General features: G+C 64.8%; 2 protein-coding genes across 3 annotated transcripts in view; one reads left to right on the forward strand and one right to left on the reverse strand.

Annotated features, from left to right (window-relative positions):
- Positions 1-2,460, forward strand: part of LOC308262248 (maestro heat-like repeat family member 5) — a gene marked incomplete at both ends in the record, with an annotated part of 56,678 nt that extends 54,218 nt beyond the window's left edge. The window contains 7 exons of the mRNA XM_080694707.1: positions 78-254; positions 801-956; positions 1,301-1,423; positions 1,503-1,605; positions 1,741-1,815; positions 2,221-2,259; positions 2,360-2,460. Coding sequence (XP_080550833.1) covers positions 78-254; positions 801-956; positions 1,301-1,423; positions 1,503-1,605; positions 1,741-1,815; positions 2,221-2,259; positions 2,360-2,460 — 774 coding nt within the window. The remainder of the gene's footprint in view (positions 1-77; positions 255-800; positions 957-1,300; positions 1,424-1,502; positions 1,606-1,740; positions 1,816-2,220; positions 2,260-2,359) is intronic.
- Positions 2,461-5,134: 2,674 nt separating this feature from the next.
- PTP4A3 (protein tyrosine phosphatase 4A3) lies at positions 5,135-10,389 on the reverse strand (the record flags this gene model as incomplete). 2 transcript variants are annotated; one of them, XM_080694239.1, is made up of 5 exons in its annotated part: positions 5,135-5,252; positions 6,210-6,284; positions 6,930-7,060; positions 8,517-8,609; positions 10,285-10,389. In XM_080694239.1, the coding sequence occupies 5 exons, from the start codon at positions 10,387-10,389 to the stop codon at positions 5,135-5,137; spliced, it is 522 nt and encodes a 173-aa protein (XP_080550365.1). The 2 variants fall into 2 exon arrangements, with proteins under 2 accessions (XP_080550365.1, XP_080550366.1); XM_080694240.1 differs by lacking the exon at positions 6,210-6,284.
- Positions 10,390-21,466: the final 11,077 nt, after the last annotated feature.

Genomic DNA, 21,466 nt, shown 5'->3' on the forward strand with positions numbered 1-21,466 from the left:
TTGGGACATAGGGGCACCATGGAAGCCTCAGAGTCCGAGGGGAAGCCTGGTGCCCAGCCATGGTCCTCTGCCCACAGGGAGGCCTGCTCCGGGGGCAGCTGCCGCCCTTCCTGGACGGCTTCTACCAGAGCAGCGAGCCGGTGTTGGTGTGTATCATGGGCATCGTGTCGGACGTGCTCCATCGCCTGGGCGCGCAGGGCGCGGGCTCCCAGAGCCTCCGCGTCGCCCTCAATGCCCGTTCCTTCTTCGATGATGTGAGTGTGGGGTAGAGCTGGGTGCCTCCCGCCTGGGTCCTCCACGTACCTCTCCTGCACTCCTAGGATTCCCCGCTGCCCTCTATGGAAGGCCAAGGCCCGGGAAAGCTGCCTGCGTGTGGCCCCAGCCCACGGCGCACCAGCTCTAGCCGGGAGCCAAGTCCAATCTCTCCATCCCAGTCTGCCATCTCTGGTCCTACAACTGACCACACAGATGTCTTCACGTTACGACGTGTGTAGAACGTCTGCGTTCCCCTCACTGAGAAAGTGTGGGCTAAGTCTGCCCCCGCTGCATTCCTGACACAAGGGTGTCAGGCAGCCATTGTGTGAGAATCAGTTCATATTTTGAGGACAGCCTGGGACAGTTTATATTTTGAGGGAGAAGCAGGGCCCTGTCTGTCTGGGGGGTGACACAGGACCCTGCTGAGGGGAGAGGCAGGGCCTGCCCTGGAGCCCTGGGCCAAGCTGAACGGGTTCTGAAGAAGCCCAAGGGGCAGGGGTCCCCAACGTGGGCAAGAGCGGCCTTGCTGAGCCCCTGGCTTGCAGAAGCGTGACAAGATCCGAGCCGCGGCCATGGCGCTGTTTGGGGACCTGGTGGCCACGACGGCTGGCAGGGAGCTTGGCAGCCTTCGAATCCAAGTGTACCAGAGCATGGTGCCCCTGCTGCTGCACCTGAAGGACCAGTGCCCGGCTGTCACCACGGTCAGTGCCCATCACAGGGCATCAGGGCCGCCTGGGAGTGGGGATGCCAGGGCCACCCGCACTGCCCTCCAGGCCTCCACCCACCCTGGGTGGTGCAGTGCTGGGTGGGCCGGACCCTCCATTCCCCACACCTCTCCCGGCAGTGCCCAGATCTGGTGGAGGGCGCCCCCCTGCTGGCGCTCGGCTGTCCCCAGTCCCTGCTAATGGGAGTAAACGCACAGTTCCAAAACGGCAGTCAGGCCGGGGCCAGGAAGGAGGTCCCCTGAGGCCCATGGGAGCCCTGTGGTCCCCAAGAGAGGCTCAGACCCAGACGGGCGGCGGCAACCCCAGCACTGTCCCCGCAGCAGGCCAAGTTCGCCTTCTACCGCTGTGCAGTGCTGCTCGGCTGGGGACTGCAGCATGTGCTCTTCTGCTCGCTGGCCTGGGAGCATGGCCTCAGTGCCCGCCACTTCCTCTGGACCTGCCTGGTGAGGGCCGGGCTCCCCAGGGTGGGGGCGGGGCCGGAGCCAGGCCCTCCAGCGGCCGTGTGACAGCAGCTCTCCCCAGATGCGCAGCAGCCAGGAGGAGTTCAGCATCCACCTGGCACAGGCCCTCGGCCACCTGCACAGCTGCCACCCGCACATCAAGACCTGGGCCGCACTGTTCATCGGTGAGCCAGCCTGGGCCCGCGGGCCACCCCGACCTCCCTGCCCACACACCAGCAGAGCAGGGAGGGGAGGGGCTGGGAGGGGCCCAGGGTGATGGGAGCCCCCGCCTGCAGTCAGCTGCGTCCCACCTTGCACAGGTTACACCATCTGCTACCAACCCCACACCGTGATCCAGAGGACAAGCGACACGGACATGAAATTGCTGTTCTGCAGTAAGCAGCCGCACCCCAGCCCCCGAGCCTCCCAGCCCCCCAGCACGCCAGCCTCCCAGCACGCCAGCCTCCCAGCCCCCTAGCCTCCAGCCTCCCAGCCCCCCAGCACGCCAGCCTCCCAGCCCCCCAGCTCCCAGCCTCCAGCCTCCCAGCCCCCCAGCCTCCCAGCCCCCTAGCCTCCAGCCTCCCAGCCCCCCAGCTCCCCAACCTCAAGCCTTCCAGCTCCCAGCCTCCAGCCTCCCAGCCTCAAGCCTTCCAGCTCCCAGTCCCCACCTCCAAGGCAGAGAAACTGAGGCTCTGAGGAGTAGGAGCTTCTCCAACCCCCACCGCAGTAGCAGCCTGAGGCCCAGGCCCAGGCCTCTGGGTCTGGAGTGGAGGGTGACCTGTCCCCTCCTCGGGCCACAGCCTTCTCAGGGCTCCCACTGAACAAGAGCTCCGCGGTGGGTGGGCACAGTCGACGGGGGTGGGGGGGCCTCTGGGTGGTGGACAGGCAGGCCAGGCTCCCCAGCCAGGTCACTTCAGACCTGTTCCTTCTCTCTTGGAGCTTTTGAAGATCTGAAAAAAGACCCAGAGCCCAGCATCCAAGAATTCGCCACCAGGCAGCTCTCCTTCCTGCGGAAGGCATCGGCCAGACCCCAGCAGTGACCCCCAGCCATCCTCCCCGTCCGCACCCCCTGCCGCACCAGCCACGCAGCCTGGTTGCATGACATTTTTCCACTTGAAAGAAAGGTCTAGATTCGACAAAGTGTCCCACTGTCAGCTCCCTGCCCACCATCCATGGGCCCCTCTGCTCTGGCTAGGGGCTAAAGGGGGGGCTCCCTGGCCAGCCTCCCTTGGCATGGGCCCAGGTGTCCCCTCTACCCCCACTCCAGCTGCAGCCACCCAGGACTGGCCCGGGAGCTGTGGCAGGCGCACCCGGGCTGCAGCACACACCCCAGAGGAGACCTGAGGGCTGAAGGCAGAGGCCTCAGCTGCTCCATCTGTGAGATGGGAAGGCCTTCCCTCCAAGACCCCTCAGAGGCCTGAGCCCAGAAGGCACAACTCCAGGGAGCCCTCCCAATCCTTCCTCCCTTGGCCTGTTTCCTCTCATGACACAGGCGGGCAGGCCATGGGTCCCCTGCCTGTGCGTCCAGAGCTCTTCTGAAGCCTCACACATAGGCTCGGGACCTGCCACACCAGGCAGCTCCCCAGAGCCAGAGTGGGGCGTCCAGCCAGCCCACCCACACCTGAGCTCAGCTGTGTTCTACCCGCAACCCCCACTTCCACACCCCCCACCTAGAGCCCCCCACCTGCACAGCCCCACCCCCAGGCCCAGCTGGAGGAGGGTCTGGTGGAACCCAGAGCACCCCTGACCTGCTCTAGGACTCCCACCGTCATCCTCCACCCTCTACCCTCCCTCTTGGGGCGGGGGCTGGCACAGAAGCCCCAAAACTTGGATGGTGAGTTGAAAAGAATACAGCGACCTTCCTGAACCACACCTCGGACGTAGCTGGTTCACACATGCTCAAGGGAAAGAGAAGACAGCCATGAAGTAGAGCCGGTGCCCCGCAGGGTCTGGGGCAGCTCTGCCCCTCCACGTCCCCCAGCCTGCTGCTGACCCCTCGGCTTGAGCCCTGGCTGGGGAGTTCCCCTTGGGCCCAGCCAACCTGGCCGGGATGGGAGTGGCCGGGACCAGGGCTGTCCCTGGGCATGCCAGCGGTCTGCCCTCAGGGGTACTCCCCATCAGCTGCCCCCAGCCACCGTCCCATGGTGGCCCTGTGCTGCTTAGCAAAAGCTTGGGGCCAGGCTCGGGGGGTGTCTGGACTTGGGCTTCCTGAGCCAACAGTGATTGGACAAGCACCTTGGGCTGAGTCTGTCCCTCCTCCGGAAAGTGGCAGGTGCTGGCCAGGCAGGTCCTGAGAGCCTGGCACACAGGAGGCGCTGCATTATGCTGCCACGACAGCCACAGCCTGATGCCAGGCCCTATGAGAGTGCCAGGGTGGAGGCGGGCCCCAGGGCCCAATGGGAGTGTGGGCAACACAGGCCCTGGTGGTGGCACCCACAACTGGGCAACGAGTTTTGGGCAAGACCTCCCCCAGCCACCGGGTCACGAGGCTTGCCCTCCCCAGGCAAGAGTGAGAGTGGCTTCTGGGGCCAGGTGAGCCCCTCCCAGGGCCCTGGGGACCTATCCGAGGGGGCATCGGTGGGAGCCGGGCGGACAGGCCAGGTGGGGCTCAGGAGAAATGGCCAAAGGCCAGGCAGGTATGGGGGGGGGGGGAGCTGGGGCATCAGCCAGCAGGTGCCAATAGGGCGGGATCGGCGAAGACCATGAGTAGCATCCTTAGGGGTGCCAGTGCCCCCTGCACAGCAGCTGGCCAGGCCAGCCCTGGGCCCTCTCCACCCCACTGCTCCCTACTTGTGGAACCCCCTTCCTCCACCTAGGAGGACACTGGCCCCCAACTTGGGAGCCCACACACAGAAACATGTGCACATCACAACCCCGGCCCCTGAGCCGTCCTCAGTCTCTCCTGCACTCAAACTCTCCCCAGGTTCCCCGCCACCCTGAGCCCTGGCCCCACGTCCCGGCCCCCACCCTTCTGGCCACTCCACCTGCAGTCCACCCCACCCGTGGACCACTGAGCTCCCTTCGCTGGCCCTGGGTAATTGCCACGTGTTTTTCAGAGGTGCAACACTGGTGGCCCAGCCAGGTAACTATCCAAAGCCCAGCTCCCCTCTGGTTATCACAGCCTTACAGAACCAGGTCGAGGATGCAGAACCCAGCATAGCCACCAGGGGGCGCAGTGGGAGCATGCTGGAGCCACAGCGCGTGGGGAAGGCTGGTCCTGGGACAGTGGCCTCCCAGGCCCATGGACACCGCCACACCACCTGGCCCTGGACTCACTTTCCACACACAGCCACAGATCTTGTTTTATTGCCTTTGAGTGTCCGGAGCAAATGACTGCCCAGGACCCAATAACTTAAGGTGTCGAGCACAAGTCGGGTTACAGGCTACTGAGGAAGGGCTGGGCCCAGTGGTTAGAAAAAATATATGCACCAGCAATAAAGAGGAGAGGAGACCTGCAGGGGGTGTGGGGTGTTGGGAAGTGCTGGAAGGAGGCCCAGGGGACAGGCGGGTACCAAACCTCAGAGACAGACATGGCACAGAGGGGCGAGGGCGGAGACGCAGACACGAGAGGAGGGCGCGAAGGGTGAATGCGGGGCCCTCAGGCTCCTTGGGGCACAGAGGCACAGGAAAGAGAAGGCGGCCAGGCTGGCCCGGGGGCCACAGAGCCTTGGCTGGTGGGCAGGCCATCACGGCCCCGGGCCGGGAGGTCCTGAGCTACATGACACAGCACTTGGTCTTGTGCGTGTGGGGGTCTTTGAACCGCAGTCTCTGTTTAGGCCGGTATTTTTCCAGGTAGGTGAGCTGCTTGCTGTTGATGGCTCCACGGCGCTTCCTGGGGAGTCGGAGACACGCAGAGGGTCAGCCAGGCCGATGCGGCCACCTGCCAGGGAACCCAAGGCCCAGCGCCCATGGTCTGGAGCGGCCTTGTGGCCTGCAGGGCCTTCCTGTCCTGGCTGCTACAGCCTTGCGCTCAGGGGCCCGCACACCCCGGCAGGGCACGGAAGCGTGTGTGAGAAGGGCTGGAGGGATAGCTACAGCAGGGCCCAGCCCGTGCACAGACCTGAGTGTGTGCATGATGTGTGCGCCCGAGCACGTGCACACTGTGCCTGTGGCCCGTGGGCACTCACATGTAGACAAGCCAGCACATGCGCTAAGAAGCCAGCCCTGGGTAGAGATGGCTGGGCCCTGGCTAAGGCAGGCCCCAGCGGCACAGGAAGAGCCGCCGAGAGCGTGTGTGCGTGACAAATGCTTGCACACATCTGCTGGTGAGGGCAGCGCCGGCCCTGCAGTCTGCCCTTCACCAAGTAGGCAGAGGGAGCCCTCCCCAGGGGGCTGAGCCATGGACAACTGGCTGGGGGTACTGTGTCCTGGGGCTGGGCCAGGGTGCGGCTCAAAGACCCAGCAGGGCTGGTGTCCCTGGGAGTGGCTGAGACTGGAGGCTCGGAGCTCTCATTTTCACGGACAGACAGGGCTGGGATTCCTGGACAGCGAGGGGGGTCACTGGGGTCTGTCCAGGTCAGAAAGTGCTTGCCTGGCACACAGCCTCAGCTCCTCACCCTCTACGGCAGCCAGGCATCCTTACTGCCACCAGGCCTGGCTCCCAGCTGTCCAGAGGCAGCCCAGGGCTCACCCACATAGCTTCAGTCCAGGGGAACGGCACGAACCAAAGCTCCAGGGCACCGCAGAGGGGCGGGTGAGGGGGACCCGGTGACGGCACAGCCCTCGCCCAGGGCAGCGGGATCCTCGCACCAAGCCGGCCACCCCTGCCCACCCCCTGCTGGCCACTCACTGCCGGATGAACTGGATGGCATCTTCGTACTTCATCCCGCTCTCGATGAGGGCCAGGGCCACGAGGACTGGAGCCCTGCGGGCAGACAGAAAGCTGGGCTCACCTGAGCCTCTGCACCCACCCCCACGGGCTGCCTGCTGAAGACAAGGCACGGGGCCGGGCCAGACTCCACACACACACCAAGTCTGTAAGCTCCATGCAGGGCACAGACTCAGACCAGCCCGGCTGCCTCAAGTGTCTACCATGCAAGCCCTCTGTGCCTCGGTGGTCTTGTGAGGGAAACGGTGACGTGCTCAGCTCAGGCCTGGCCTGGTAAGAGCTTGGTGCACACCGGCTCTCAGCCAAAAGGGCTGGGCCTCCCTCTGCAGATGCAGACTCCACTGCCTGGCCATTTCCATCCAACCCAGGCTGCTATTCTTCCTCAAGAGCCCCACGACCCCAGCTGAGAGCGGGTCTCTTTGTGTCTGGGAAGGAACAGGGCGTCAGCTCTTGTCTTCACAGGTACAGGGACAGTTCAACCCCAGCAAGAAGAAGCCAGGTCAGACCTGGGCAAGGACTTCCTCCCCGCCAGGCTGTAAGAGGACTTGTGTGAGAACCCTCAAACTGAGGTGCTGACCCTCTGGGAAGACCACGTGGACATGGCCCACATCCCACAGCGAGGAAGTGGGGCACGGGATCTCAAGCTCCAGCCGCGCCCGCAGCAGGGCCCCGCCAGCTCACCGTCCCAGGCCCGCCACGCAGTGCACGGCCACGCAGCTGCCCGGGTCGGTGCAGAACTTGGCCTTCAGCAGACTCAGCCAGTCCTCCACCACCTTGCCAGGCGGTGGCGCCCCGTCATCGAACGGCCAGTCCTGCGGAGGGAAGCAGAGTGAACACAGGGCCTGGAGGTAGAGGAGCCGGCCCTGGGGCTCAGGTGGCCACCTGAAGGCTCGTGAGAGGTGCTAGGGGTCAGAAGCAGGCGGCTGAGGGCAAGGAGCCTGGCTGGGCCACAAGCACCCCGAGCGCACCCGGCACCTCATCGCTTCCTGCTCCTCAGCTGCCCCTCCTCCAGGACGCCTTCTGGGGTCACCCCGTGCCTTTCTGCACAGAGCACCCTGGGAACCCATGGGCCCTGCACCCACCCTCTGCCCACGCTATTGTCCTTGGGTCACAATCCCGCCGTGGTGTGCTGGTGGCCACCTGAGAGTCTCTGGGTCAGCACGCCCAACAGACCAGCCTGCATCCCCAGCCCCAGAGCTCCACCCAGCCCGGGCCCCAGGAAGCAGGGAGAGGACACCAGACGCCAGCAGCACCTGGGCCTTTCTCGTCTCTCCCGGGGTGATTCCATCTTGGAACGTTAGCTTGGTCGGGGGAGGTGGTGCCAGGCCACTGGAGGGAGGGCCATGCCAGGGAGCTCAGGACAGAGCATAGGTCCCAGTGAGGCAGGTGCACTGGCCCAGGGGCTGTGCCAGGCTGAATCCACATGGGCCCACAGAACCGTCTCACCTGCCCATCCCATCCGGGAGGGCAGATTCCTGAAGGCAACTGGTCTGAGTGACTGTCCACCCTCCTGTGAGGTCCCACCCCCAGGAAAAGCAGCAGAAAGTCCAGGCCCCAAAGTGCAGGCCACGCCGGACACTGACCACCCACACAGCAACACCTGTCAAATGCTATCGACAGGCCTGCAGAGGGAGGCCTACGGCTGGACACAGTACACAAAGCTGGGGGGCTGCCACCCAGCCAGACAGGGGCACCCCAAAGCCTGGCTCTGGAGCCCTGGGTGCAGAGGCCTGGCTCACAGGCATGTAAGCAGAACTGCCCATCCTCCACCTAAACGGGATCCCTAGGGCCTCGGAAGCCAAGGAGATGCCCCAGGGTCTCTATTGCAGCTCTGCACAGGGCCTCCCCAGGCACCCACTGCTGCCTGGCGACAGGGCCCAGATCCCAGGCAGTGGGAGGCTGAGCCAAGGCTGCAGGGACAGGGCAGCCCGGCTGCGGAGCTGACTCAAAGCCGAGGCACACACCCCTTCTGCCCCACGGGGCCCGGCCCCAAGGCTTGTGCGCCCACAGGCGGACCATGGCAAGGACCAAGTGCCACCCAGCTGGACCCTCACACCTCGGGTGACCACGGACCCCGCGCCCTGGTTTCCCCAGATGGGACCACCCAGGGGCTGAGATTTGGTGGTGGCACATAGGCCCAGCTGTCCGTAGCCGTGGCTCTGGCCAGTGTGCTCACGGCGTGGGACAGCGGTCAGGTAGCCAAGGCCCCGCCCCCTCCTGGCACCCACTCGCCCCGCGCCAGGGAGGGCCGCCCACCCGCAGCCTCACCACCACGGTGATGCCGTCCTTCTCCAGCGCGGCCTTGTCGTAGGTCACCTCGCACACGCGCACCACGGTGGTGGCTCCATACTTCTTCAAGTCCTGGGAGGATGGAGGAGATGGGCTGGGTGGGGGGCCAGAGCTGCGGGGCATTGTCAGGTCCCCTCAGGCCCTGGGGCAGAACTGGGTCCTCCATGTGTCCAGAGGAGAGCCCTGCCCCTCAGTCGCCCCTCAACACGACAGGAACGTGCTGTTGACGATGCTGGTGGACACTGAGGCCCAAGGGCCGGAAGCCTCCCTTGGTCCTTCTGAGCACCTGGCTCTGAGGGAAGGGGCGGCGTCTCTCCCAGGTCCCTGTATCCTCCCTTGCCTCAGGAGCTGGGCCACATGGCCTACACACGGCTTCGCCCTGTGGCACCCAGGACCAGCTGTCTCACCAGCAAGACCCCAAGTTCATACAAGTGCGCTGGGTTCCCACTGCGGGGCAGCACCCAGCCCCCAGGAGGCCCTGCAACTGAGCCCGGCCTGGGCCACATGGGCATGTCAGTGCAGTGGCTCTGAGGGGCAGGCCCAGAGGACGAGGGGCCACAGCGGTCTTGGTGGCAGTGGCCAGGAGGGATCTGGGCCCAGCAGGCTGGCAGGGAAAACCCAACCACCAGCACAGAGGTCGCCCCAGCCGGCAGCCAGACATCCCGGGCCATAGGCAGGGCCTTGCCCACCCCTCCTGCGCCCAAAGGTATTCTGGGAGTGATGGGGAATCCCTCGGCCTTGCTGGTCATGTGCTGGGACACCAGACGCAGGATCAGGACCCAACCATCTTGAGACTATGGAGGTAGGAAGGTGCCAGGCTCTGGGGCCACGTGGTGTTTCAAAGACCCTCTGCCTTCAGTGGAGGAAGCCGCCACCCAGCTCGGGACACTCTGGCCCTCATCCTTACCTAGCACGGGGGATTTTCCCTGACCCCGGTCACACCCTGACCCTGGCCCTGGTCATACCCTGACCCTGGCCCTGGTCACTCCCTGACCCTGGTCACACCCTGACCCTGACCCTGGTCACACCCTGGCCCTGATTACTACCTAACCCTAGTCACACCCTGACCCCTGACCCTGGTCATACCCTGACATTGGCCCTGGTCACTGTCTGAGCCTGGTCACACCCTGAACCCTGACCCGGTCACAGAGAGTCCACATTTTGGTCCCACGCTGAGCCCTCCTCCTGGTCTCTCGGTGCTGTGCCTGTCAGTCCTTCCCCATCCCTCTGTCAGCCCCGGGTCTCAGCTGTGGGAGGGGACAGCCCTCCTTTGCAGCACACCTGGCCCCCAGCCCTTGAGCACCAAAGGGCAAGTGAACCGAAACTGCCCCCTCCCAGGCTCCCAACAGATGGCAGGCTGGCCACTGCCGCCTCCTGGCTCTGACTGCCCTCACACCGCGTCCCTGCCGGCGGCCAGCCCACACTCATGTCACGGAGGAAGGCTGAGACAGCAGGCTCTGCACACAGCCCTGCGCACACGAGCCAGGCCACGGCTCAGACCGCTCCCAGCACGGGGCCGCAGACACCTGTGAAGACGCCTCTGCCTGCCCGTCAGGGGCAGTGGCCACTCCGGCCCGTAGCCAGCTCCCGTCCAGCCAGGTGACTGCCTCGCTCAGAGCCCTTGCTGCCCACCTCCCCGATTTACCACCCGGGGCCCCGTCTCACACGCTGCCCCGCCCTGCATCCGCAGCTGGCCCCAACACTCCTCACACCTGAGACCCCAGAGCCCGCCCACAGCCCCACGTACCTCAATGAAGGTGCTGAGGGTGGCGTTGGTGGGGTTGTGGGTGATGAGGAAGCGCATGTGCCTGTAGCTCACCTCCACGGGGGCGGGGCGGTTCATGCGGGCCATGCCTCCTCCCGCTGGGGCGCACGGCGACACGCACCAGAGAAGGCCCCCCAGCCCCAGAAACGGAGTAGAGCAAGATCCCTGCACTTGTCTGAGAGAGAGAGGAGTTTTAAACCCCACCCCCACACCCGCACAAATATTGTGCAAATACTTGCAGGGGAGAGGAAGCTGCCTGTATTTGGATAATTAAAAAAGAAAGCCCAACCCTAAAAAAAGAAAGCCCCCAAAATCAAGTGGGTAATTCAAACTCTTGTCTCTCAGAGCTGAGTAATTATAAGGAAGTGAAGACAAAAACGACAACCAAAAAATTTTTTACAAAAAGTCAGCAAAGAAAACTTAAAAAGCCCGGAGTGAGTTGGCTGCCGGGCGCGTCCAGCGCGGCGCTGTGGCTAGGGAGACTCTCTCGGCATCAGTGCGCGGTGGAGGCCTCTGCTCAGAGGCGGCCCCTGCTCTCGAGGACCAAAGGACGAGTGAACTTGAGCTGAACCAACTCCGGTGACCCTGGGGCAGCGGCCTTCCGTCACGTTACCCCATCGGGGTAGGGCGAGTCCTGGAGGCGGGCGGGGGGCTCAGGCAGCAGTATGGGCCCCAGGCCTGGCAGCGGGGGCCATCGGCGGGCGGGGGCAATGGTGAGGGCCGAGTGCAGGCTCCTCAGCGGCAGGCTGGGCGGCGATGCTGGGCAGGGCAGTACTCAGGCCTGTCCCCGACGGCCTCCCCATCCACTGCGGGCTGGTCTTCAGCAGGCAACGTCTGGGGTGAAGAAAGAAGGGTGTGAGTAGCCTCCCTGGGCCTCAGTTTCCCCATGTGACAGCTCCTGCCAGGGCTGACCCAGGACCCCAGGATGACAGATCAGCTACATACAGCTGCCAGGACAGACCGAAGAGGAGCACAGGCAGTCACCGGTATCAGGGACACCCGACCAGCAGACCACGGGCGGTCCACGGCAGAGCCCAAACCTCGAAGTCCAGTCCCCACCCAGCAGCCCTGGCCAGCGGACACCTGCCCTCACCCCAGGACAGTGGCCAGTCTCCTTGTGGAATCCTCAGCCACTGCAGGTATAGGACCCGGCCTCGGACCAGGGTGCTGCTAGAAGCCCCACTCAGCCACAAGCTGCTGTGGTGGCTTCTCGGGCGTCCTTCAGGCCCCTGCCCCTAGGGCACTGCCAGGGCCACAGCTCCCTCCCTCCTGCCTGCCCGCCCTCCCGGGGCTCCGGGCTGGCCAGCATGGGAGGTAAACAAGTCTGCTCTGACACATGCCAAGGTGTCAGAGCAAGTGGCCAGGCGCGGGTCACACTGCAACAGGGCCCTGGAGAAGGCCACTGCTGGGGCACAAGCACCTCCACACCCCTCCCACCCTCGCCAATCTGACTCTCCAGAGGGCCCAGGCAAGGGCCCGGAGCCCAGCCCCTCCCAGCCCACATCCCATCACTGGCCGTTCCCCCCGAGGGGCCAGATGAGGAACCCCCGTGGTCCCTCTGGCTGTGACCCAGTAGTCAGCAGAGCCCTCCGGCCACTGGGCTCAGCGCACCCCAGCCTCACCCACAGCCGCTGACACACCCTGCCCAAGGCCTCATGCACCAATCAGTGCCTCTTACCTTCGCCCCCGCACCCCTTCTCCTGTCGCCTGCCAGGCAGCCTGGGCCCCTGGACTCTGTCACTCCAGGCCCCCTGCTCTAGGCACCGCCCCCACTGTCCAGGGTCCTCACCCCGAACCCCACACCCAGGGGACGTCCAGTGCCCCTGACTAGGGCAGGCACCACGGCTCACACCCTGCCCCTCGCCATGATCCCCAGAGGATTAGTATTGAGGGGTGGTGACCCCAGAAGGGGGAAGAGAGGCAGAGAGGAGGATCCTGTCCCTGGTTCAGCTGCCCTTCAGAGCAAGCCAGCCCCTGGCCCGAGTGCAGGAAAGGGAAGCCTCGGCTCATAATCTAAGAGCACACAAACACCTGGGGCCTCCTGGGATGCACGGGCGTGTGTGTGTGTGTGTGTGTGTGTGTGTGTGTGTGTGTGTATGTGTGTGTGTGTGTGTGTGCGCGCGCGCACGCATGCGCGTGCACCAGAAGCACACTCATGTTTACAAAAGGCACAGAGGGACAGAGGCCCAAGGAAGCCACGGGACTCCAGGAACCTCTCTAGAGGCCGGCCCGCCCCATCAGCCTCAGCACTAGGGACCAGGGAGACTCCAAGGGTGGCAGCACATGGCTGGCGTCGCTGTCCAGTGTTGTGGACAGGTCTCCAAGGCCGAGCGTTGCTGGGCTGAGGGCTCTGGGCTGCCCACACCACCACACCACTCCCCGGAGGTCCAATGTCATCACAGTCTGCAAGGACCAAGGATGAGAATAGGCTGGACCAGGGTCAGAGTCCAGGTTAGAATGGGGTCGGGGCTCTGACCCTCGGCTGGACCTGGTGCCACCTACCTCTGCCATCTGGGGCCCCCATGCCCAGAAGCGGGCAAAGCTGCGATGGGCCGCCCCTTGCCTTAACTGTGGCTGCCCCCTCAGGCACAAACCCTCAGTGGCCGAGCTGCCCAGGAGCAGGGGCCAAAGGGATGAGGGGGGGTCACTGGCCATCCGGGCCCTGACTGCCCAGGTGGGTAACCTAACCCAACCCCTCTGGTCCCAGGTGGGTAACCATAGCGCCCCCTCCACTAGACACAGCAGCTCCAGATCTGGGGAGAGCAGGACCTCCGGAGCAGGCAGCGAGCACGCCCCAGAGCCACTCACTACAAAACAGGCGCAGGCCGCACTCAGGTGCTGTGTGCCCCCACCACACCCACCGCAGGGCACACGCCCCTCCTGCCAGGGGCCCTCTGGATGGCCAGCATGCCCTCTGCCACTTCTGGGGTGCATCTTCTCAAGACCCTGTAAAGGGGGCCCCTCTTGGAAACAGGCCATTGAGAGGCGGAAAGACATTCTCTGGGTCCTGGCCAGACCATATCCAGCTAAGTGGGTTTGCTCAGCCTCGGTCTAAGAGGCCGGGAGGAGACCGAGCTTCAGAGACGCAAGTGCCTGGGCAGCGGCTAAGGAGCCAGTCCCTTGGCTTCAGGGAGGCCCTCCATACATGGACCACCATGGAAGAGCCCTAAGACTCAGTGGGGTGCAGAGATAAGGCCGGTCGGTGGGCAGGGCTGAGACCAGGGCACTGCCCAGGGCATGAGAGGCTTCCCGCCCAGCCTAGCCAGAGCACCTCCTCCCGGGTGGGGCTGGGGTCCCGGTGGGTCGTGGGGTGCGGGTCCCGCCGCCCGCTCTTCCCACCCAGCTCACCGGCGCCCACCAGCTTGCGCTGCCAACATGCGCCAGGCAGGCCGCAGTGCTGCGCCCCAGGCCTCGAGCAGAGCGAGCAGGGCACGCCCTCCCGCGGTGGCCGCTTGGAGGATGCCAGTGCCGGGGCTATTTATAGTGCCCCACGTCACGTGGGGGGCGATGACCAGCAGGCAGGCTGGAGGGCGGCTCCCAGCACTCCCAGGCCTGGGCACCTGCAGCCTAGAGACTGGCGCCCCCTTCCGGGACCCTCACAGAGAGAAGGGGCTGTGGGGTCTACAGAGGGGCAGGAGGAGGGTGGACCTGGAGCATAGACCCCTGCTCTGCTCTTCAGCCTCACCTTCCCAGGACTCTCATTTACTGAGCACCTACTGTATACCACATTCTGTTCCTTACTTAATCCTCCGACTCCCCAGTGGGGTGGCTATTCACACACACACACACACCATGAGGCAGAGGGGCACCTCCTAGTCCCACCAGGCAGGTGAGATTCAGCCAGGAAGCTGTCTCCACAGGGACCTTCAAGGCTCCTTGCAGATGCACCACTCTGCACAACGCACTCCCAGACAAACTCCCCTCTGGCTCCCCTCGGGGCCCCCACCTACTCCCCAGCAAGGGCCTGGCTTTGCCTACCAGGAGCATGGGACCCAGGAACTCACGTGCTACCCAGAATAGGGCCCCTGAGAGTGGAGCCTGGCATCAAGGTCAACTCCATGCCTGCCTGGCCCGAGGCCCCCATGGGCGGAGAAGGGCACACAGACGCACGCAGGGTCCCCAGAGGCCTTGCCTTGCTGGGAAGTGGACAGTGGTCAGCGTAGGGGAGGGCCCAGAACACAGTTCCCCCAGGTTCTCCCACACCCCTCAGAGGCCCCCCAGCCACCACACAGCCCTGCCTGCCACCCTGGCCTCTGCCACCCTGCCTGGCGGGTGAGCAGGCAGCAGACAACATGGCGGTCCAGGAGCCTCTCACACCCCCAACCAAGGTACCCCTGAGGAATGCACACCGAGCAAGGGCTCCTGCCCTCCTGGGGTCACCCGGCACTGTGGGTAGAACTTAGTTCTGACTCCCACTCCAGTGCTCTCAGCTGCCGCTTCCAGAAGCAGCTCCCTGAATCTCGAGGTGGGGCTGGGTCAGCGCTAGGCCCTTACAGCCCAGCAACCCCCCCCTTTGCTTCTTTTTGTGGGGGATTGAACCCCCAGCTACACCCAGGACACTATTTTATATTTTGAAACAGAGTCTCACTATGTTGCAGAGGGCTGGGACCCTGCAATCCTCCTGCCTGAGCCTCCCCAGCACTGGGATTACAAGTCGGTTCCCCCGGCTGCTGCTCTGGAACACTGTGAGGGACACTGCAGCCCACCAGCACGGCACCAGCACGGCCACGCCGTGAGAACAGCAGCTGAGCAGCTGAGTGGCACGCACACCCACCCCAGGAGCAGCCTGGAGCTGGGCTGGCTGGTCCCAGAGACCCCGCCTGCCCCCGCCCTCCGGGGAGAACTTGGGGTGGCTGCCTCTCCTCACCCAGAACAGGCCTCTTAGTGAAAGGTCCCAGGGAGCTGTGTGTGCCACAAGCGGGACACAGCACACTGGGCTGGAGGTCCCCGAAACAGGCTGGGCATGCCTGCCCCTTCCTGGGCCCACCCCATGGCCAGGCCTAGGGGCACCTGCTGCAGCTGGCACAGCCCCAAGCCTTTCGGAGAAGTCTATTTATAAAGCAGCAGAACCATTCCTGGAACCCTCCCAGAGGGAGCCCAAGCCCGCCTACTGCCAGGGGCCAGGAGGGGAGACCCAAGCAGGCCAGCCCTCGCCATCCCCCCCCAAAGCCGTCCAGCACCAAAGGCCAAGCACTCCGCCCTCCCAGCCCCTGCTCTCCCTCTCCCAGGAAGTCCTTGGCTCCGCCTACCACCCATCCCCGCACAGGCCCTGGCACCAAGAGGGCTCCCACTTGTTTGTGGAGGGGACAAGTGACCCAGTGTTCCAGGCAGAGGTCCAGATCTGGGAGACATCCAGAACCCATCACAGGATCTCAGCTCTTGAGGATGGAGGAGCCTCAAAGGTCATCGGTACCGCCTAATCCCCGGATTGCATACCTCCAGGAACGGGGAGTGCACGCTCACTGGTAGCCCTGTGCCTTCTGCCTTTGGGCAGCTTCCCAAGCCCTCAGGCCCCTCCCTAGTGCCTCCTGGGCCTCCAAGGCTTGGATGGGACCAGAAGGAGGGCGTCCAGAAGCCCCAGGTGGCAGGTGAGATGGAGGACGGGCAGTCAGAGAAGGCTTCCTGGAGGGGCTGGCCCAAGGGGCAAGTGGGCATGCTCCTGATGCCCGAGTGGCACCATCAGGACTTGACCTGCTGCCCTGCCTCCCTGCACAACCTGGGGCCAGCACAGCCTGGCCTGAGCCCCTGGAGACACTGCCAGGGAGAGCAGCCCCCTTCCCAAGGTGGTGGCAGCTCCCAGCTGGTCACAGAGCGCGGGGGCCTGTGACCCAGAAGCAGAGCTGTTGGGAGCGAGGCTGGGGTCCACAGAAGTGGAAGCAGGTCCCCGTTCTCTACTGCAAGGACGCACCCCGGGGCTCAGCCACTGCCCTGCGGGCGCAATGCTGACTTACAGCAGGAGGCCTGCTCCCCGAGGTCACCTTCATGTATCACAGCCACCACGCTGCCTGGGCAGGCCACCACACCTCCAGAGACTGGGGCTGTCACCGGCGCTCCTGTGGGTGGGTACGCGGGGACGTGGGGTGCTTAGTCATGGCCGAGGCTGCTGGAGCAGAGCCTTAGGCAGGTGGCTCGGTGGGCCAGGAGCCACGGGGTCCGCCCTGCAGCCCCTGAGACCCTGCCAGACCGGTGGCAGCAGGTGAAGCTGCCCCCAAGAGGGCCTATGACCAGGACATCCCATGCTGCCCCTCGCCCTCCCCGGGGTCGCATCAGCCCACATGGCCTCTACCATCCCCCCAGACCTCGGGACCCCAGCCTCCCTGCCAGGGACATTCAGGTCGTTAGGCCCCTCCTTCCTCACATCCCAGCACCCAGTGCACTCCAGAGCCTGACCTGAGAGCCACCGGGAGAAGCCCTGCCTGGCCACACAGCCTCCAGGGCTCTCCAGTACCCGCGATGCCCTACGCTGTCAGGGGCTCCCTCTGTCCCAACCCCGCCCCCAGGAGGGCCGGTGTCAAGGGGTGGACAGAGCATCCTTGTCTCAGAGGCTCAGGGTAGGTTTGAGGGGAAGGCATCCTACTTCCAGACATGCCGGACCCAGGACCAAGAGCCAGTGTCGTCTGTAGACCCACCCAGTGAGCCAAGTATGCTCAGAAACCTGGCTTAGCTGGTGTGGTGGCACACACACGCTTGTAATCCCAGCATTTGGGAGGCTGAGACAGGAGGATCATGGTTCGCGGACAGCCTCAGCTACTTAGTGAGGCCCTCTGCAACTCAGTGAGACCCTGTTTCAAAATAAAAAATAAAAACTAGGGCCAGGCGTGTAGCTTAGAGGTAGAATGCCTCTGGGTTCCATCCCAGGGCTGCAGACAGAGCCGCAGCCCCTCAGTGGGAAGGGTGGCAGGACATACCTCCAAGCACCCTGGTTCTCTGCCCAGCACACCTCAAACACACTTACGACTAGAGCTGGGTCCCCTTCCTCCAGGAAGCCCGCCCGGGGTCTGTGTCCCCCCACTAAAGGTCTCACCCATGTGCTTGCCTGCTGAGCAGCTCTGGGCTCCAGGCCCACTGGAGGTGACGGGGCCACACTAACCAGAGAGGGGCTCACCAGAGAGCGAGACATGGGACCACAGCAGGGAGTAATCACGGAGGCTTCTCTGAGGAGGGGGCCTTCAGACACACACGGGGCAGGGGCTGCCAAGGGGGAACAGACTCTCTGAAGAATCCATGAGAAGCAGCGCACACCAGCGTCCACCCGCTGGCAGCTCTCAGAGCCGTCACAGCCGCGTGTCCACTGGAGACCGAAGACTAAGGAGCCCTATTTCACACAAGGCCAGACGGCCAGGGGGTCTAAGGCACACAAGGAAGGCAGAGAACAAAAACAGATGGCCGGCGCCCCAGCAGCCTCTCCGAGCCCAGGGACTCGCACTTTGCACACGGTTCTGACCAACCTACATAGCCAGAGACATTCAGAGCCTCACGTGGCGCATTAAGCCAAGGCAGCACCGGGTGACAAGTTCAGCTGTCACCTAGTAGCGGGGTGGCTGCCGGGCCCTGAGCACCTCCTTTCCAATTAGCCAACAGACTGGCAGGGTCCGCTCATGAGTGGGGCTCTGGCCGCCCTCTGCCGAGTCTGTCTGCACCGTGGGGCTCACCGGCCTCAGTTGCTTACAGATCAGAGGAGGCCAGGGGCCCACCCCAGCTGCGGGACAGTCGTAGCAGCCTCGTTTAGTGGCCATGCCAGCCCAGACGCAGTGTGGTTCTGACCCACCGGGCCTCCAGGGTACCAGGTGACCCGGACAGCCTCTGAACTGGAGTGACTGTTCCCGTCATCCCCTGTGTGAAAGGGCTGAAGCAAGAGGTGGGCGTGCAGTCACTGGTGCTGACCACAGGGAACCGACTGGACCAGGGCAGAGGGGAGCGGGAGCTGATGGCAGAAGAGCCAGCAGACCCCCAGCACACGTGTGCGCACCCCAGGTCCCTGCGCTGGCTGCGACCCCGTCCACCCGGGTGGCACAGCCCAGGAGGGCCCGCTGCTCACAGGAGATGGGGCGCCCCCTCCCCCAGGGCACCATGCGTGGGGAGGGGTGCACAGGGCCACCAGGGCGGTGCCCTCCCTGCCCCCGCGTCCTGCTTCACCCCCTCGCCGCCCCTCCCAGGCCCGCGGTGCCACTCACCAGCGCCTGTCCTCCACAAGCCACCCCCGGGCGCCCCGGAGCACTTCATCCCGCCGTCCCCACCTGCGTCCAAGGCAGGGTAGGAGGGTGGCCGTCCCGGGATCCTGGGGGCGGCCCCTGCAGGTGGGCTCGCAAGGCCTGCGGAGGACAGAGCCCCTCCCGCGTGGGGCAGAGCGCAGGGACAGGGCGTCCCAGAGTTTGGGAGAGAGCGAGGGAGTTGGAGCCTTCCTGCACACTCGCTGGGGCCGCTGGGGGAGAGCAGCCGGGCGGGCGCCTGCTCTGTCCTGCAGCCCAGAAAGGGCCCCAGTTCAGTCCGCTCTGGGGAGCCTCACCACTCCCCCTCCCCCCAGAATAGCCCGGGCTGCCCGGGATCGCCCCTACAGGCAGCAGCCTGGATTTGGCCCTGGGCCAGGGCACTTGGTGAAGCCTGGGAGCGGTGCTTCTGAGGAGAAGGCAGAGCATTCCCCCTTCCCGCCCAGGCCTGGCCAGGCCCCCGCCCAGAGCCCCATCCCTGCTCCCCTCCCCCAGCACTACCCCAGTTCCTTCCAGGGAAGTGGGACCCCCACCAGCAGGGGAGGGGCTGTCCTGCCTCCCTGGGCCGCTGGCCCCTCCCATCGGAACCCTGGGCTGTGACAGGAGGGAGTCTGTGCTGGGCTCCCCGCCTGTCCCAGGACACACCTCCTGGGGATACAGAGCCCAGAAAGAAGTCCATGCTGAGCCCTGCCCCCCAGGAGAAAAATAGGGCTACAGCTAGCTGTGGCAGGGGCCTCACACCCAGTCCGGAAGATAGCCCCTAAACCTCGCTAACGTAGCCTCATCCACTCCCGGTAGACGGCCAGACAGCCAGCTGCCCACAGTGACCCGCCGGGAGTGAGCCGTTCCCAAGCCCACCCACCAAGCTCCCCAGCATCTTGGCCAGTGCCAAGCCGTCCACCTGGGGCCTCCCGACACAGTCCTGCCTGCCCCCAGGCCTCTGCTCCTGCTGTCCTTCCTCCCTGCCCTTCAGAACCCTCTCCTAGCCCCAGCAGCCCCTCCTGAGACAGTCCCCAGGGCCAAGTCTACGTGGATCACCAGGCTGGGCCCAGACGCAGGACCACGTTGAGTCCCTTCTGCATCTCCCAGCAGAAGCTGCAAACCTCTGAGGTCAGTTGTACAAAAACAACTTGCAGAACAAGTAGACGGGTCAGCCCCATGGGGACGGGGCCGAGTCCTGGCTCAGACAGGACTCCCAGTCCAGTGCTCACTGCCCACCTGCCAGTGTGCCTGAGAAGCCAGAGTGGACACAGCCCAGCGAGGCACTCACACACGTGCACAGAGACATAAACATGCAAAGACGTGCGCACACCACAGAGAGGGATCTGACCAGATGCGTGTCCCAAGCTGCACTCTCCAGTGCAAGCGGGTTCCCAGCCACCCAGTCAGCATTCATACACCTGGCCGGCGAGCCCAGGCAGCTGGGAGTGAGTCGGCAGGACCTGTCCCAGCCCTCAGCCTTCCTGTCTGTAGAGCCCAGAGTTCCGATAAGATGCTGGAAGCCTCCAGCTATGAGTGGGGAGTTAATTCTGAAGCCTGGGACTCTGCAGCCAGGTCAGGGGTTCTGCAGCTCTGGGGTCCTCGAGGGGAGGAACTGGGCTCTGAAAGCCAGCCCTGGCCTCAGCGCTAGACCTGTGTGTCCACAGCCCTGTTTTCCTTCTGGGACTCACTCAGACTGGTGCCGACTCCTAGCACTGAGCCGTCCAATCTCCAAGGCCCCTGGAGGCCAGGGGAAAAGTGGACACGGTGTCCAGAGGCACAGAGCTTCAAGGACCCACTTGGAGCTAATGGCCCCTCAGGGGGCCTCGCACCCACCCCACTCAAAGCCCTGCCAGGATCACTGAGGCCCAGAGTTGGCCCTGGTGCTGGGCTGCTGGAGCTCAGGGCCCTTGGCTTGCCCAACAGCCCTGCCCCGGGGAGCAGGGGTCCAACCACTCCCGCACCCACATGGGGGGCCCTGCCCTCGAAGGGAGCCAGTCCCACCCCTGCCAGCCAGCTGTGCCTGCTGGGGGTGGGGAGATGAGCAGGGCCCCGTGGCCGGCTGTGCAGTAAGCGTGGTCCCCAGGGTGGCCAGACCTGGAGGCATCAATACCTCTGCACTGTCTCAGAGGAGGTTATGGCCCGGCTGGAACTTGGGGGTGATCCAGGGTCGGCCACTGCCCGGCTAACAGCCCCGTCCAGGCCTGTGCAGTGAGGGGCACTCTGCCTGCTGGCCTTGCCCCAGGGCAGTCCTGGAAGCACCCATCACCCCATTTGATGGATGAGGAAACTGAGGCTCGAGCTGGGCGGTCAGTGGCAGCTCTGGGGGGCTGAGCTAGGCCGGGAACAGCCAGAGTGGACACGTCCTGTGCATTCTCTCCTTGAACAGCTGAGCCCGCCAAGCCGCCAATCCAGTCGGGGCTCCGGGGACCCCGTCACCCCGCACCTGCTTCACTGCTGCGGATCCCTCCTCAGTCCCACCCAGAGCCCAGGCCTCGGCGGGCAGGAAGAGGTCAAGATCATGGAGCGAGCCAGGGCAGCTGGCCAAGGCCCTGTGGACACACGTCAGAGGGGCCTGCCAGAGCCACGGGAAAGACCTCTGACCTGGCTTCGGAGGCTACGTCCAAAATAGCCGGCAGGCTGGGTGAGAGGACTCAGCCCAGCGCACGTAGGCCTCTCGGCCCCGGGCGCTGCCAAGCCGGCCGCGAAGGTCACAGCTATTCTGGGCTACCCTGCTGGGGAGATGTGGCCCGGCACCCCCAAAGAGCTGGTGCACAAGGGGCAAGGGCCCGGCAAGGCAGGCGGGCCCCCAGGACATACAGTGCAGGGGCCCGAGAGGTGCCGAGGTCCTGCTGGGGTCCCCGGCCGGCGCTACCCCAACCCCTTCACAGGACGGGAGCGCTGGTGTGTGAGTTCCACCTCCACGCCTGAGCATTTAGCCAAGACACAGACCTGGCCCAAGGTGACAGAGGGCTCAG

This window comes from Muscardinus avellanarius (assembly GCF_963383645.1).
Source record: "Muscardinus avellanarius genome assembly, chromosome: 4".
Lineage (NCBI taxonomy): Eukaryota > Metazoa > Chordata > Mammalia > Rodentia > Gliridae > Muscardinus > Muscardinus avellanarius.